The sequence below is a fragment of the Anarrhichthys ocellatus genome, unplaced genomic scaffold (genome assembly GCF_004355925.1).
Source record: "Anarrhichthys ocellatus isolate YVR2014 unplaced genomic scaffold, GSC_Weel_1.0 scaffold14, whole genome shotgun sequence".
Taxonomy (NCBI): Eukaryota; Metazoa; Chordata; class Actinopteri; order Perciformes; family Anarhichadidae; genus Anarrhichthys; species Anarrhichthys ocellatus.
In genome coordinates this window covers 6,939,643-6,954,944 of record NW_022280044.1, presented here as the reverse complement: position 1 = coordinate 6,954,944, position 15,302 = coordinate 6,939,643, and the positions used below count along the sequence as shown (strand labels likewise).

The 15,302-nt window shown below is 44.8% G+C and overlaps 1 protein-coding gene across 3 annotated transcripts in view; it reads right to left on the bottom strand.

Annotated features, from left to right (window-relative positions):
* Nucleotides 1-15,302, bottom strand: part of LOC116387093 (triple functional domain protein-like) — a 33,407-nt gene that overhangs the window by 5,350 nt on the left and 12,755 nt on the right. For 2 of the 3 annotated variants that reach the window (XM_031853882.1, XM_031853883.1), the window contains exons 18-45: nt 14,796-14,862; nt 14,552-14,661; nt 13,906-13,975; nt 13,409-13,498; nt 13,235-13,327; nt 13,024-13,135; nt 12,695-12,885; nt 12,194-12,295; nt 10,641-10,670; nt 9,854-9,999; nt 9,649-9,748; nt 9,286-9,529; nt 9,081-9,191; nt 8,049-8,242; nt 7,780-7,950; nt 4,636-4,731; nt 3,915-4,063; nt 3,756-3,822; nt 3,428-3,531; nt 3,234-3,303; nt 3,052-3,141; nt 2,867-2,959; nt 2,521-2,571; nt 2,347-2,424; nt 2,077-2,268; nt 1,610-1,790; nt 1,235-1,501; nt 636-1,144 (exon numbers count right to left, since the gene is read on the bottom strand). In XM_031853882.1, coding sequence (XP_031709742.1) covers nt 636-1,144; nt 1,235-1,501; nt 1,610-1,790; nt 2,077-2,268; nt 2,347-2,424; nt 2,521-2,571; nt 2,867-2,959; nt 3,052-3,141; nt 3,234-3,303; nt 3,428-3,531; nt 3,756-3,822; nt 3,915-4,063; nt 4,636-4,731; nt 7,780-7,950; nt 8,049-8,242; nt 9,081-9,191; nt 9,286-9,529; nt 9,649-9,748; nt 9,854-9,999; nt 10,641-10,670; nt 12,194-12,295; nt 12,695-12,885; nt 13,024-13,135; nt 13,235-13,327; nt 13,409-13,498; nt 13,906-13,975; nt 14,552-14,661; nt 14,796-14,862 — 3,778 coding nt within the window. The remainder of the gene's footprint in view (nt 1-635; nt 1,145-1,234; nt 1,502-1,609; nt 1,791-2,076; nt 2,269-2,346; nt 2,425-2,520; nt 2,572-2,866; nt 2,960-3,051; nt 3,142-3,233; nt 3,304-3,427; nt 3,532-3,755; nt 3,823-3,914; nt 4,064-4,635; nt 4,732-7,779; nt 7,951-8,048; nt 8,243-9,080; nt 9,192-9,285; nt 9,530-9,648; nt 9,749-9,853; nt 10,000-10,640; nt 10,671-12,193; nt 12,296-12,694; nt 12,886-13,023; nt 13,136-13,234; nt 13,328-13,408; nt 13,499-13,905; nt 13,976-14,551; nt 14,662-14,795; nt 14,863-15,302) is intronic. The other variant, XM_031853884.1, reaches the window with a different exon arrangement.

The following is a 15,302-nucleotide window of genomic DNA, read 5'->3' as shown; positions in this document are numbered from 1 at the left end:
AAGAAAAGCAGAAGACAAACACTGGAAAAAGAGGTGCGGTTACTTTCCACTTGATACAAAGTCTTCTGAAAGGATTAGAGTGAAGTGCAAGAAAGACTCAAAACAGTGATTCGTTATGTTCTTCTCAGTGAAGAAAGGCAGGAATAAGACGAAGATGTCCCTCTCGCTCGTCTTTGCTCTGCAGCTCCAGGCAAAGAAGAGAGGAGCAACGTTGACTACGTTTGTAGGCCGACCACAAACGGCAGAAGGTTAGTTGCAGGAAAAGTACATTTCAGTAACACACCATGAAGACAGCAGGAGGTGAAGGACGGCCAAGAGGAAGTCAGGTGTTAGTACAAGCTTTGATAGAGTTAAGAAATCTAGAGACAGCCTTGAAAAGGGGAATCGCTGAAGAGCTGATTGATCCACTAGAGGAAACATGTTGACAGTGGAAACTTTTGCTAGAGATTTTCTTCAGAGGAAAGCTAGAGAGGATGATGTTGAAGAGCAGTGAAGTTTGTCAGAGATGCGTAGTAGGGGACAGATTAGTAGCGCTGGCTGCAGCAGGACAGGAGACAGACAGGACAGGAGAGACCAGGCCTCCCTCTGCCTAGGTGTTAGTCCCTGCAGCACTGGGCAGCAGGTAGTAGTCTTACCCCATTACTCTGGGTGGACTGGATGGACTGCTCACTGGCCGATGAGCACGTACTCATGCGGTCGGCTTCCTTGCTGTGTGTGGAGTGTCTGTGGGTTTGGCTCCCAGATCCAGAGCCGGTCTGGATCTGGTTCGAGTTCTGACGGACCGGAGTCTCTCCTGCCTCCCCCGGGAAGGTGAACGAGCCAGGCCGGCTGGCTGGAGAGCCCGGCATGGAGCTCCAGAATCCAGATGCGGACTTCTGGCCCGGGCTGGGAGGGGGAGGGGGGAGGCCGTCCTTGACGAAGGCAGGAGTGGCCAGGGGAGGGGCCAAAGGGGACACGGCTCCTGGCCGTGGTTTGGAAGTGGGTGTAGAGGGCAAGGGCCCGACGGTGGCGCGGGGAATAGAGGCTACAGAAGTGGCAGAAGTGGGGGTCTGTGCTTGGTCCTCTGGGGTCTGGATGGGGCGCTTGCCCTGCGGGCTACCCCCTGAAGGGAGTAGGGTAGGGGGGACAGGACAAGGGGACGAACCTGGATCATAAGTGAGCAAAACCTCATGCCTCAGTCAAATCTTTCATTTTGCCACACGAAACAAATTTCTCAAATAAAGACGTTTCGTACCTGACATCTTGTTTGGGCCGTCGGGGTCAGCACCAGGGTGGTGACGGAGAGGCTGGGGCAGGCGGGAGGGCTGGGGGATCCTGGATGGCTTACGAGAGCCAACCTGGGACACTAAAGGGACGGCGCTACCCTGGGAGCTTCCACCTCCGTCCCCAGCGGCCACAGCGGACCCACTGCTGCCTCCACCCGGAGCTCCCGTGCTGGGCACACACGACCCACCGCTGGCCCCTACATGGTTCCTCTGATACTCTATTGGTGAGGTCAGAGCTGTGGTAAATTACAAAGGAAACAACATGGGCTGTGTCGCAAACAGTTCCTTCTATAAAACTTGTCCCGTATGTGTGTGTGTGTGTACGTGTGTTTTTATCAGCCTACCGTTGAGGAAGTTGCGTTGGCTCTCGAGTATCTGGCTGATCTGAAGGGTCCAGACCTCACGCACCCCCTGGTGGGAGGAGTGAAGCACAAAGGACTCCACGGTGCCGTTGGTCGACCGAGAAGTGAGGATGAACTTGCAGGGATCACTTTCCATGTTCTCCTCTATACCCAAACAGTTTACCTAGAGCGAGAGCGAGAGGTATCATTGTATATGTGCATATAAGTCAGCTTTATGTCAATAATGAGCTCGAATAGTTCTCTCAAAAAGAAAATAGATCAAACTTTGAAACTACCCAACCAAGCAACTAACTAACCCTTTTAATTTTTAGATGTAAAGCTTGTAACTCACTCAAGTTGCATGCAACTCATTTTTCATTTGTCCACCAGAGGGAGCTGCAAGCCATTTAACTGATTCTACTGAAAATGTAGTAGCAATACATCCTTGCCCCTCATATATGTCCCGTTACCTTGATGCTGTTCTTGTAGAGGAAGCCTGGCAAGGAGAAACCTTTCTTCTTATCAAGGAGCTCGCTGAAGATGACCACCTGCTCAAAGAGGAAGACCCTCCTCTCCTTCATCCGGCCGAGCAAACTGCCCTCCGGGTCAGACACCATGAACGTGTCCTGCAGCAAAAGGCGACCCTGAGCCACGATCTTCCCCTGGAGAAGATAAGTGATTTTGTAAATAAGGCAACACGCTGTGAAGAATGTGCTGTATAACTAAATGTGATTTCTTACATCAAATCCCTGAAGCCTTCCGACATTCATCATGTCATTACACCTTTTTGGCACGATGCACATGACCTCCACCGCTTTCTGTAAGAGTCACAAAGGACCAAAAGGTTGATGGAATTGCGGAAAATGTTCGGCTTGATTGTAATGTGAATAAGAAGCACGACCTCATTATCTTACCTCCAACTCCGTAGACTCCAGCCCCGCCTTTTTAGAGTGTTTCAGGAAGTCCTAAAACAGAAAAGAAAGTAAGAAAATGTAAATTTAACAACTTTTAAATATCAGGGTAGATTATAAATAGCAATGACGTACATTTTTAAACGGTGGATGATAGTGACATACTGTATTACTGTAAAACTGCAATTAATAGCTTTTATTTGCTTCAATCACTGAACTCAACCGGCGTATATTTGGGTAAGTTCTTTAATTCCTTTCTGACAGAAATCGCTTGGACGAGACTAGATAAAGGAGCGCATAAGCAGCGGATAAAGCTCTGGCGCCCTCTGCTGTATTGTAACAGACCAACCTTAAGCAGCAGCTGGTACTTCATGATCCTCTGGACCGGCTTGATGAGCAGGTCTGTGATCTGCAGCCTGTGTCCCAGCCGCAGCTTCAAGTCCTACAGAGTCGAGGGTCAGAGGTCAGAGGCCGATAGCTTGACGCACATTTGCAATATCCGATGATAAAATCTTCAAAATAAGGGACTCATACCTCAAAGTAGGTGTCAATGTACTCTGAGACGATGTGCTCGGACTTGGGCTTGTTTTGACAGTACACGACATACATGTTTAGTCTCCGTTCCTGGATAGAAGAAGCACAACATTACAACATGATCACATGTATTAAAAGCATGCAGAAATAAAGCAGGAGTTGGAAATCCACTGAGGACGAACCTGTTTGAGAAAGAGCGGTCCAAGTCTGTCAGGGTCCTCCAAACATTTCTCCAACTCCCCAAGATAGAAACTAAACAAGACAGAGACAGGAGAGAGGGGAGTAAGCTACTGTGCTAGCTGATCTGAACAGGGAAAGCTCTGCATTCTCCGTGTGTGTGTGTGTGTGTGTGTGTGTGTGAGAGAGAGACACATACTCCTTGTGCCAGTCGTAGATCTGTTGGATGTTGCCAAACACGATTTTGTCTTTTCCCTTCATATCATCAGGGACACCCTCCTCCTTCATCCGGCTCATGTAGCCCTTATGACGGAGACACACAAAGACAGCAACACACATTTACAACAGTCTGTAAAGCTAATTAATTATAATACTTTCAGTGCCATTTTAAAATAAGCTGTGCTACTATCAGGGAAACCACTCTGCTTGACCTACAGAGGAACTTACTAGAAAACCACCAAACCGTCGTATTTTCAGACAGTAAGTCGTGTACAACTGACAAAGCAGCTGATAAAGCACCAACTCACCTCCACCACCAGGCCGAGGTCTCTGACATAATCTCTCTCCGTCTCCACCAACTCCAGCAGAATGTAACTACAAGAAAAGAGGAAAATCTCACGTTTCTACTTAACATTCAAGAAACAAGCCGAACGCCTCGGAGTGTGAAACAGACGACGTGAACGTACTGCCTTTTCTTGAGGACGCTGGTCCGGCGCTCATCCATCTCTTCGATGGGGGAGGAGGAGGAGAGGAGGGAGTTGTCAGAGGGGTTAAAAGAGGGGGAGCTGCTGTCTCCCTGTTCTACCGACAGTGAGCTGGGTCTGTCCTCCAAAGCCTACAGTAGAGAAAAACACAAGGTAAGCTGAAGTGCGTGAAACAAGAGCTCACATGACTAATGAAATGACTCGTGTGCAGTGACGCGTGTGTATATAATAATTTCATCATAAACAGGGAGTCAGCTGATGCCCTAATCCACATGCTGGCAGGTTTCCTCAATAAACACCGAAGAGTCTCTTTTTAATTAGTCCGTCTCCCTTTTACAGGTTGCTTTGGAGTGTAGGCAGTTGTTGCCAATGCTGGAATAGCAACTTTTCCTGCAGGATAATCCACCGTTGAATGAGGCTTTCACCGTATGAAGGGACATGCGTGCACATCTATATTTGTAGAACAGCCAATAGGAACGCCCTCTCTCTGAAATGGTTGCGATTGACAAAAAGTCTCCTGTCACAGGCCTGAAAACAGACCCAAGAGGAGGTGAAGAAGTCTAGTTCTCTCTCAGACCACGTGAATTATATATATATATATTATATATTATATATATATATACACACACACAAAAATTAGCCATGGCAGAATAACTTCATGTACGAAGGGACACCTCAAACTTGTTTTCCTCCAACATCCTACCATCTTGCTTTTCACCAGCTCCTCGATGGCGCTCACCAACTCAGCAGCACTGGGCGTCTCCGAACTGGATGGACGGACCGACAGACGAGAAGAGGTCTGGGTAAAAAAAAATAGAGAGATGAGAGTAGGGAGGAGAAGAAAACACGAAGATTAGAGCTTGACAAGACGCACAATCTAACAAAACTAAACAACTAAATCTGGTCTTATACAACTCTTCCTACAGAGAAAATAGTGCCGGTTAAAGCAACCAGACTCTACTTTACAATTAATACAAGCTTTACTCGTCATTTTAAAAGATATATTAATTAAAAACAGACAATTATAAATCAATAAATGCATCATCTGTTTTATGATAAAACTTCAACCCTTGAGTGAGATTCTTCATGGACGTGTAAGTTGGAAGAGTCCATAAATGGATATAAAAAGCTACTACAGCTTAATATCATTTAATGTATGAAGGTAATTCTTAAGTTCTGGTTAAAGGCACAATGAGTAGGATTTGTCGTTTGTAAACACAATTGGATCGTCCTCAACGCGGGTCTAGGTGCTCGTCAGCAGGTGGAAGCCAGCCCCAGATTCACTCTCGTTTTGGGACAAGCTTTGTCCGCTTGACGTTTCGCTATATTTGGCTTTTTTTCTGCGCTACCTCCGACATTTAGCTCCCTCATGGATCCGGCACCTGGTCGCTGCGTTTTGTAGATGTTGACGCCCGGAAATGAAGACAGCAAAGTAAGAAATAAAAGATACGGACACATTTCCAGTGGGTCATAAGTGATGATTGAGATCATTTGTTTTGGGGAAAATCCTACTCACTCTGCCTTTAAGATTCATTTCAGCTTTCTTCATTAGTTTTATTAAACGTGAATGTTTCATTGTTGTTATTTGAGCGAGCAATGACTCAGTGAAAATGTTTGTTAAATGTTCAATGCCGTCGTCTGAAGAGAGAGAGAGAGATCCAAAAAGATGTTTCCACACGTGAATTGTATCTGAAGGTTCAAACAAAGTGAAAAGGGAAATTATATGAAAAAAAATGAATGAGGCTGAAACTAAATCAAGATATGGGGGGAAAAAAAGTTAAATGTCAGAAAATGGTGATGAGGAGAAGGTCGGGGGGGAAAAGAGTGACGTCTGAATGGAGGATGTTTCCGTTGCTTTCACGGGTGATGATGAACAGCTTGTGAAACAAAAGAAAGGATGCTAACAGGGCGAGAATGAAAGAGGAATATGTATGTATGTATGTATATATAGTTCAGGAGACTCTCACCCTTGCTGTGCTGTGCTTCAAGACTTTCCCCAATTAGGTTTTCTGGGTGAGGCTGTGTGCCCTTCTGGCCTCGCCAGCGTTTGAGATGCCAATTACTCGCATGGGTAATGAGGTTAACGCACAGAGGGTAAAAGGGAGATGAGGACGAGCGGGCAGGGCGGGTGGGGGAGGGGACGGTGAGGGGTTGGACGATGATGGGAACAAGGGGGGCTTTTGAATTTTCACCTCAGTGTGGGGTCTAAACTTTGATTATAGTCCAGGGGAGCTGCCTGCTCACCTGACGGAGACTCCCGACTCTCCTCCTCGTATGTATATTCTCATCTACTTTCTTTTCAGCCACCGACATTTTCCCAACCATACGAGTGCTAAACATCCAGGAAAAAGCTGCAGCCCCGTGTCACCATAACAGACTCAAGCCGGCATTATAAAATTAAAAATGTCCTTGGAATTTATAGACGCAAATACGGCATTAAAGCCTTCGGATCTGTACTGAAACTCCACATTGTCATCCATATAGATTCAAGAGCTACACGCATCTTCTCTTTATTTATATTCTCCTGTAATGGTCATGCTCATCTGCCCGGGCGACTCTACAGTGGTGTGTTGTAGAAACAGGGCAGAAAGTCAAAATCAATGAAACTAAAAGAACGATGGAAGGAAACAATTCTCCACTAAAGAAATTCGGGAATGTTTTAAGGGTTCAGAAAAATACAAAAAGTTAGGAAGAGTGACTTTAAGGGGATAGAGAAAGGTATATTTTCAAAAGAAAAGCAGCTAGCTCAATTTCCTTTCAAATCCAGAAACTGTTGTAGAAATCAAAGAATAAGGCTTTAAGCAAGTAGCATTTAAAGCTGAAGAGTGGGGGGAAAAACAGGAGAGAATTAAAGATTTGACCGAGGGAAGAGACGGGGGGAGTAGCAGGGCATTTCAGATGGAGAGGTATGGAAACTGAGACAAAGCAAAGACAGGACATAAATCAAGGTAATGCTACAGTGTGGCAAACAGCAAACGATACAACCAGGAAACAAAACAAAAGAGAAACAGAAATTAGTGTCAGGGGTGCCTTCGCTTTGGTCGAGGAGACTTGGAGAACCTGAAACCTCTCATTGCTTTCTGCTTTAGAAGAGAATATGATGCAACATGCCAAGATAAAAAAAGTTATGCATAACAAAATCTAAGGAGTCACTCAAAACTGTGTCAGGAAACACCCTTCTTCACGGGAAAGAGAGAGACTGAGATGAGCGAAGAACGTAAACTACAAGAACTAAAGACCATAACAGCAATAAAAAGAAAGAGGACCTGTATACAATGTGATTCATTTGCCTTTAAGAAGTTCATAGATGATGCTTTAATTAGCTTAAGTTGTTACCCCATCCCTAAATCTACAGGATGTATGATCCAAAGGAAATTAACCCTTAAATATAGTTTTAGTTTCTGATAAAAGCTGTCTCTCCTGTTGACTATTTCTTGTACAGAGCACAACTGTTCTGCTGCTTTTAGTGTTTAATTTCAATAGGACACTACACAGGACATTCCACAGTCAAACCACAAAGAGAAAACGTTCTGAAGTAGAGCTTCTGATCGCTGATGGCATCTCGGCTCATATCCCTATATATAGATTCTCCCAGGCCTAGTTCCAAAAGGAACGAAAGAACTCCTAACATCCTTTCTGACCTAAAATTGAAAGAACTCTGTGAACCAACTTTGTAGCGCCGAGAATGTAAAAAGTCAAAAGGTGAATTCAGTTTGTGTCCCAGTCCCAAATCCTAATCTCTCCTCCTGCCTCCTCTGCGTCTCCTGTTCATCATCTTTCCCTGTCTGTCCCTTTTTTCGCTGACCCATCTCTTCCGTCTCCACCGTGACGTCCTCCCTCTCCTCACCTTGTCGTCCTGTGAGTCTGGCTGCAGCAGGCTGTGCTGCTGGATGGCCATGGGTGGAGGCAGAGGCACCGAGTCGGCGCCCTCCTCGCCCTCCTCCTCTCCGCAGCTCTGCATGCCCGAAGAACTGGACTTGGACAGCGTGCCGCTCGACAAGCCCTCGTTACGAACCCTCTGCAGCACACACGGATGACAAAGTGGGCGATTACATCACAATACTTTACACGAGAGAGGACGACACCGAGAGTGTCGAGTACCGTGTATCCACCCACCTCCTCCACCGTCTCGTCCTGAGGCGTAGCGGCACTGTCGTCCGAGTCTTTCTGCGAGCCCATCGTCATCTCCCCGCTCTTCCGCACGTCGCGGCTCTTCTTGTGCTTGTGTGCCAGCTTCTTCACGTGGCCGTCTGCCTTGCCGCTGCTTAGCCGACGCACCGGGCTGGTGAGCCACTTCCGCAGAGTGTTACCTTGGAAATAAACCCAACGCACCAAACTCAGCTTGCTGCTCTGTGGAGGGCTATTTAAAGCCACACAGTAGAATAACAGCGGGAGGACAACCTCTTATCTGAAAGATCTACATAACATTCAACAGTTAAAGGGCCACCAAGAAAATAAAGGAATATTTTCACCTATACGTTGCCGTCAGACAGCCATTCTGACGTGGAACTGAAGCGGTTTATATCCAGCTATGCTCTCGCCAAAGCAACCAGACACCATTAAGAAAAAATATTTATCTTTACCTTGCAGAACACAAGAGTTGCTGGTCCACCGCTGCTTCAATCGGTTAGTTTGTTTGTGTTTTTATGAGACTTTGAAAGGGTTAGCTCTGATTCACCAAGTCACACAATAACAAAAACTAATGTACCGATCGAGGCAGTGGTAGAGCAGCAACTCCCGTTTTCTGGGAGGTAAAATTGCCATTTTCGTCAAAGGAGTCTCGTGGCTTTGGTGAGAGCATAGAAAACAGCTTCAGCTCCTCCTCGGAAACACAGACTGTAAAGCTGTCTGACAGTACAGTAAACCAGTAAAAACAGTCTAAATATAGCAACACTTAAACTGATGTAGATTGTTTTAGGTGACAGAAGAAAAGCATACACCGACTATAAATAGTCCCTTTTTACTATAGAATAAAAAGTACGGTTCCACTAGTACATGGTGGCTTAATGTGATACCTTTAGTTAGAACCAGTACTAGAACACCACACTCAAGAAGTGGTTTTACTTAACTTTGATAGTGCTCTAGTGGGAGTAACGTGTGCTGAAGAGTACAATTCTGCAGTTAGTGTGGCACAGGTACAGAGCATACCTGGTCGTTTAGGCCCTGGTGAGGTGTGGGAGCCGATGCCATGATGACCCGGCTGGAGCGTAGCGGACGACCCTGGCATGATGGAGTCATTGCTGCACACTGACAGAGTGTCTGTGAAACACAGAGCGGTGTTATGGTTTAAATTGTACATTACGGTGCAGACACACACTCCGTCAAAACTGAGCATTCACGGCACATTCTCCACCTTTGTGGTTGTAAATGCCCTCCATCTCCATGGAGGACCGGGAATGGGCGATGCAGAGCATGGAGCAGGGCACCAGGCCCTCCAGGGCAGGGGAGCGGTCCGTGGTCCTGATCAGGCACCAGTCCGGCTTGTCGTGGCAGCGCTCCAGAACCTCCACCGTCTGGCCGCGCCGCACTGTCAGCTCGTTGCTGTTGCTGGCCATGAAGTCGTGTATCACCACGGTCAGCTCACAGCCACCGGAGAGCTGGGGGGGAGGGGGAGAAAGGATAACCACAACGACCTGGTTGGGGATGGTTCTTCTGACTGACGTTATCCGTGTGTGTGTGTGTGTGCGCGCGCGCGCGCGTGTGTGTGCTGGCTCACCTTGTCGCTGTCCAGTGTGTTCTGTGAAGTGCGGGATGCCAGAGAGATGGTGTCTGGCTGGCTGCTGCCTTCACCCTGACTGTCCAGGTCCTCTCCATCCCTGATAGACATAAATCAATGAAAGCCGTGAGCATGAGCGTCAGAGTGCACGCGATTGATTCGATTCCCTCTGAACATCTTAAACTGCAGGCTGTCACGTGTTTACCTTCCCCTTCCCTTGTGGTGCTTGGCTGTAGTTGTTTTGGGAATATGAATGGGCTCCTTTAGCGCTCCTCTCAGGTGAATGGTGCGCTCTTGGATCACCTCCCTGATGTGCTTGATCCAGTCCTGCTTGTTCTCAATGCTCGACGCCTGTTGTTGGGGAAATAATGGAACGAGTGTTCAAGAAGTCAAGAGGTTAGAGTCGTCAAGAAATGAACTCTCTTTGGAATTCTTGTTTCACTCTGTGTGTTTCACACAAGTCTGAATTCACCTCTTGGCATCTCTTATCTTACCTCATCCCCCTCGAGCCGTTTGGGAACAGCGGTTCCCAAACTATTTTGTCAGCTGTCCAATGAACTGCCCCCCACACTCATTTTTGCCCATCTAGTGTGTTCTTAAAGGAATACTTCCACTATGTAATAATATTACCATTTATATGCTCATATATATATTTTTATCGCATGCCTCTATAATGAACAAAGAATCAAAAGACTGAAAAATAGTAAATAGTAAGGAAGTAGTGAGCACACAACTGGATAAATGAGACGTAAACGGATGTTTTAATATCGTTTTTTGATTCTTCGTTCGGTCTTGCAGGCATGCGAGAAAAATAACGTTTTCTTTGAGAATTGAAGGGCAGGTGATTGATATTCAAAAGGTCCTTTGAGGGGTGAAGTCTTCTTTTAAGCTATTGTTCAAGAAGAAGGGCGAGGATAAGAGGTGCTAAGACTTTGTGTTTCAGACTTGTGAGAAGTGGCTGAGGGCTGTGTGGTGGGACAGTTTGTACTCACCATTGCTCCGTGTTTGGATCCCTGACTTAGCTTTGAAATTTAAAATATAAAATAGAGAATTTCACTGGTTTGGTTTCAGAAGATCAACATGACATTTTCTTTTACGTTGACAAAAATGGTTTGACATGATAGAAACGCACAACACTGATAATTTGCCTTGACAGCAAACTGTAGGCTAATTAAATGTGAAGCACATTGTAATGGATGGTGTGTGTGTAGTAGGAATGAAACACTTCATTTACAAGGCACATACCATATGACTGCTTCTCAGTGGTTAGTTCGGTGGTAAACATGTAATAAAGAGTTGTAACGCGCAGAATTAAAGTGTTAGGATTTTGGCTTCATGCTGTTCCAACAGCTGACACAAAATTTGAATCTGTCTGTGACAATATTCGACAGGAAAACACAGAAGTTGTTTTAAAAACGGGGGCTCGAAAAATTCACACATAGCACAAAATAAAGCGATGCCATATCTTACTTCTATGAAATGATTAAAAAGCTTGTTTTTCTGGAGGAGAACGGTGGCTACTCGTCAGTTTCACAAAGTGGCACAGAGCCAGGACGGCAGATTGTGGGCGATCAGGGGTTGAATCAGTGTCAGCAGCGTTGGTGGAAGCACGTCGGCCCACAGAGAGAATTAGAGACACAAACATCCACAGAAAACACAGCCCCAGGTATGCAGATGTGCCCGAGTTTGTTAACAGATGGAACAAAGCAGAATCTAACCGGAGGACAGAGGCGGACAGAAAGAAGATGGAAATTAAGGAGACGGAAATGGAGTTTGTGACTACAGAAAGCTCCTCATGCAATCAAACGAGATGTCAGAGAATACAGGTAAGATTAGAACATAAGAAGAAAGGATGAATATGAAGAGCGGCAAGAGAAAACTGAGTTAGACCATTGATCCGTCGGTGACATCCAACACACCGATATGGACGTTTGTTTGATTGCATATTTACTATACAGGAAAGACAGTAGTGGAAGAAGTATTTAGATCCATTACTGTAGTAAAAGTACTAATACCACACTGTGAAAATACTCCACTACTAAGTAAAAGTCCTGCATTCAAAACCCTACTTAAGTAAATGTACAGAAGTTTTATCAGGAAAATGTACTTAAAATATAAAAGGTAAAAGTATTGATTGTGCAGGAGAATGTTCCTCGTCAGTCTTTTACAATTTGATATGATGTTTTGGGATTAATGTTCCTGCTGCATTAATGTGCTTGTTGTATGTTACTGCTGTTGATGTTTCAGGCTACATTCGTAGATGTTTGACGAATGGGCAGTAAAAAGAACATTTACCTCCGAGATGTGGTGGAGTAGGAGTATAGAAGTAGCATGTGCTCAGATAAAGTACAAGGACCTAAAATCTGTACAATACTTGAGTAAATGCACTTAGTTAGATTGAGTACCTATAATCTATTTAATCAATGATCATTGCTTTGGTTTCAAGACTTTTTGAACTCCGTTTTAGAAAACCTATATCGGTCGAACCCTTACGGACATTAAGACGACCCTTTAGAAGGAAAAGAAGAGAGGAAGTGCGTTTTACCTTGAGCACAATCTTGTTGTCGGAAGTCGGGGTCCGTCCCACCCATAAAGCAAACTTGCAGGGGTCTCCTTCAACATGCTCCGTCACCCCCAACTCTGACGTCTGAGAAGAGAGAAGGACAACACGAGAAGATATCAGCAGTGGACCAGCTATTTGAAAAGCTCTCTCTCCAGATGAAGTGAGCCTCTTAAGTGTCGGGTTAATTAGATTTACTTGTATTTTGTAAAGTAGAAGTACTGCAGTTGCAGATATGAGGCATGGAGAAACATAAAAAAGGCTAATTATGTAATTTACCACTACAGACACTCAAAAGCCTGATAGGAGCTTAAAATTGTTCGTAATTGAGTTAAAGGTGCAGTGTGAGACGCTGACGCGGAAAAACATGAAATCTCTAAAGCCGGTGTTTGGTTTGTTTGTTCTGGGCTACTGTAGAAACATGGCGGCCGGCTCATTCTAAGCTAACGAACACAACAAACTTCTTAATATCCGTCGTCTACTTACAAAGAGTTTGCTCTTGTAGATGTATTTGCTCCTGCCGTTCGAGTCCTTGACCTCCTTGCTGAAGATGAGAGACATCTCAAACAGGAAGAGGTGGCGTTCTCGACCCTTACGGATCAGAGTCTTTGGATCCCAGACCTGGAACGAATCCTGGAGAATGAGCTCCCCCTGGGATTCGATGTTTTCATCAAAACCTGGGAGAAGGAGGGGGATATTAGCATGAAAACAAAGAAACATGATGCCGGATTTATGAAGAGCTGTTATTTAATAGAAGGTAAGCTTACTTTTAATACAACTGACAACATAAATAACAAGGAGTGTGTGTTAATCACCTTCCAGCATAGAGAGGTGCATTGCATCGTTGGCTTTCTTGGGAACACTGAGCATCACCTCCAGGCCATCTTTGATCTCTCCTTTACCTTCTTCACAGCAAGTCAGCAGCTCCTAAACAAACACACACAGACACACACACACAGAAATCAGGACAACAAGCAACTAATGGAGGCAGCCACCACGGCAGTGAGAATCGGTTGGGTGGGTTACCTTCAACAGGAGCTGGTACTTGGTGATTCTCTGCACGGGCTTGATCAGATAGGAAGAGATGGAGTTGGCCAGTCGGTGCCTCTGTTGAATTTCCTGCACGGAGAAGAACAGTAATGTGATCGCACGTAGCTGACAAGGACCATCCAAATTTATCAAGCACAGGCGATAACTCACATCAAAGTAGTTCCCAGCATGCTCTAGGATGAGCTGGGTGGAGTCGGGTTTGTTCTTACAGTAGTTCACATACATCTGGAACTTATCAGCCTGGACGAAGAGAGGAAGACGTGACGATTATTGCGACAATAACAAGCAATCGATCATATTTACAACCTACTACCTGTGAGCTTAAAACATACGCTTTTATTTTGCTCCATTCCAGAAACAGTAAAGTGGCAATATAGAAGATTTCCATTTAAGTAAATGTTGTTTAAGTCACTATCGAGGTAACACAGTGGCGATTGTGTCTGTGGGAATATTCCCGGAAAACATGCAGACTCAAGTTACTGTCAACGCAAACCTAACATGTCCTACTGCAGCATCTTCACATTAACCACAAGACTGTTATTATGAAACAGTCACAGGAAATGATGCGTGTTTGAGCTTGACACTGACCGCTATCAAAACAACATTTGTGTGTATTTTTTGACAGCGGATCAGATTGAAATACATACCCATGTGACAAAGCAATGCCCAACATCCTCTGGTAGCTGCTCATATTTCTCCAACTCTTTGAGAAAGATGCTGACAAAAAAAAAAAAGAGTGAGTGATTTAAAATGTGAGAAACAGCAAAAAACACGAGAGCTTTAATAAATAAAAAGTGTTATTTCTACAACTCTTGTCTTCTTTGTCCTCTTTTTTCTACTCTGCGTAAACGGACAGTAGTTTCTGTCACATGACGAGTCATTCATTCACGACTTCCCAGTTGCACTGAGGAGCGCAGAATTTAACGTTGTTTTTTTTTGTTTGTTTTCCAGGATCTGGTCGGTGCAAAGCGTTTAGTTTTGGAATATTTTTAATGAGTCATTTAGGATAAAGTGGTTTTTACGAAATATCACAACATTAATCTTCGATTTGGTTACTTTTCCAGACAGAGGTGTTCGAGCAGAGGACTATCCGGCTATATTTTATTGTTTTTCAGTTTCTTGTTATAATAAACAAAAAAGAAAACAAAAAAGAAAACAAAAAACTACGACGCTGCTAAAAGATGTCACACCATTAATATTCATTTACAACGAGCATCAGGGTGCTTGGACCGTGTTCTACTTGCAGGTCTAGTTTAAACATTTGATTTTGAAGTCCTAAAAGGTCTTTCTTACTTATGGTGAAATTCATAGAGGTCCTGCATGTTTCCAAAGATGATGTGTTCCTTGTTGATGATTCCTGGAGGAATCTCCTCGACTCCACTGGTCATCTCCCACAGGTAGGTCTGCACAGAGAGAGGAAGCAAAATATTTAAAAAAACAACAGGGTTTCTGATATATTTCCAAATTTTGTGTGAAAAGTTGTTGCACAACTCTGACAAGAAACAGTGTAATTTGTGGGATGTGAGACTGAACTCACATCCATGCACTCCCGCAGGTCTCGCACGTAGGTTTTTTCTGTCTGAATCAGCTCTGCCATGATGAACCTAGACACACACACACACACGCACACAAAGACACACAATTAGCAATTGTCATAATGTCCTCCACAGAATGATAAATCACCATGCCAATAGCTCTCTTTCTGCTGCATCCATTTACCCTAATGCACAATGAAAGAGTTTCAGGTCATAAAACGTAGGTGGTCCACGAGTGACCGCTCATGATTTGTGCTGCTCGTACAAAATTACAGAGTCTCCTTTTCCTGCGTACTACACGTCGACTCGTTTGCTCTCTTGTGGAGCTCGACTGTTGTGTCTAAACTTCTTGTGCTGGCTCAGCAAAGACGAGGCCGATGTCTGGAGGAGGAGGTTTGAATCCCGCAAACTCCATCATGTGCACACATTTACAATGAATTCACTCGTTTACTCTGAACCACTTACAACTACTGAGTAAGTCGGGGCTCGGTTTCGATACGACAGAGCAA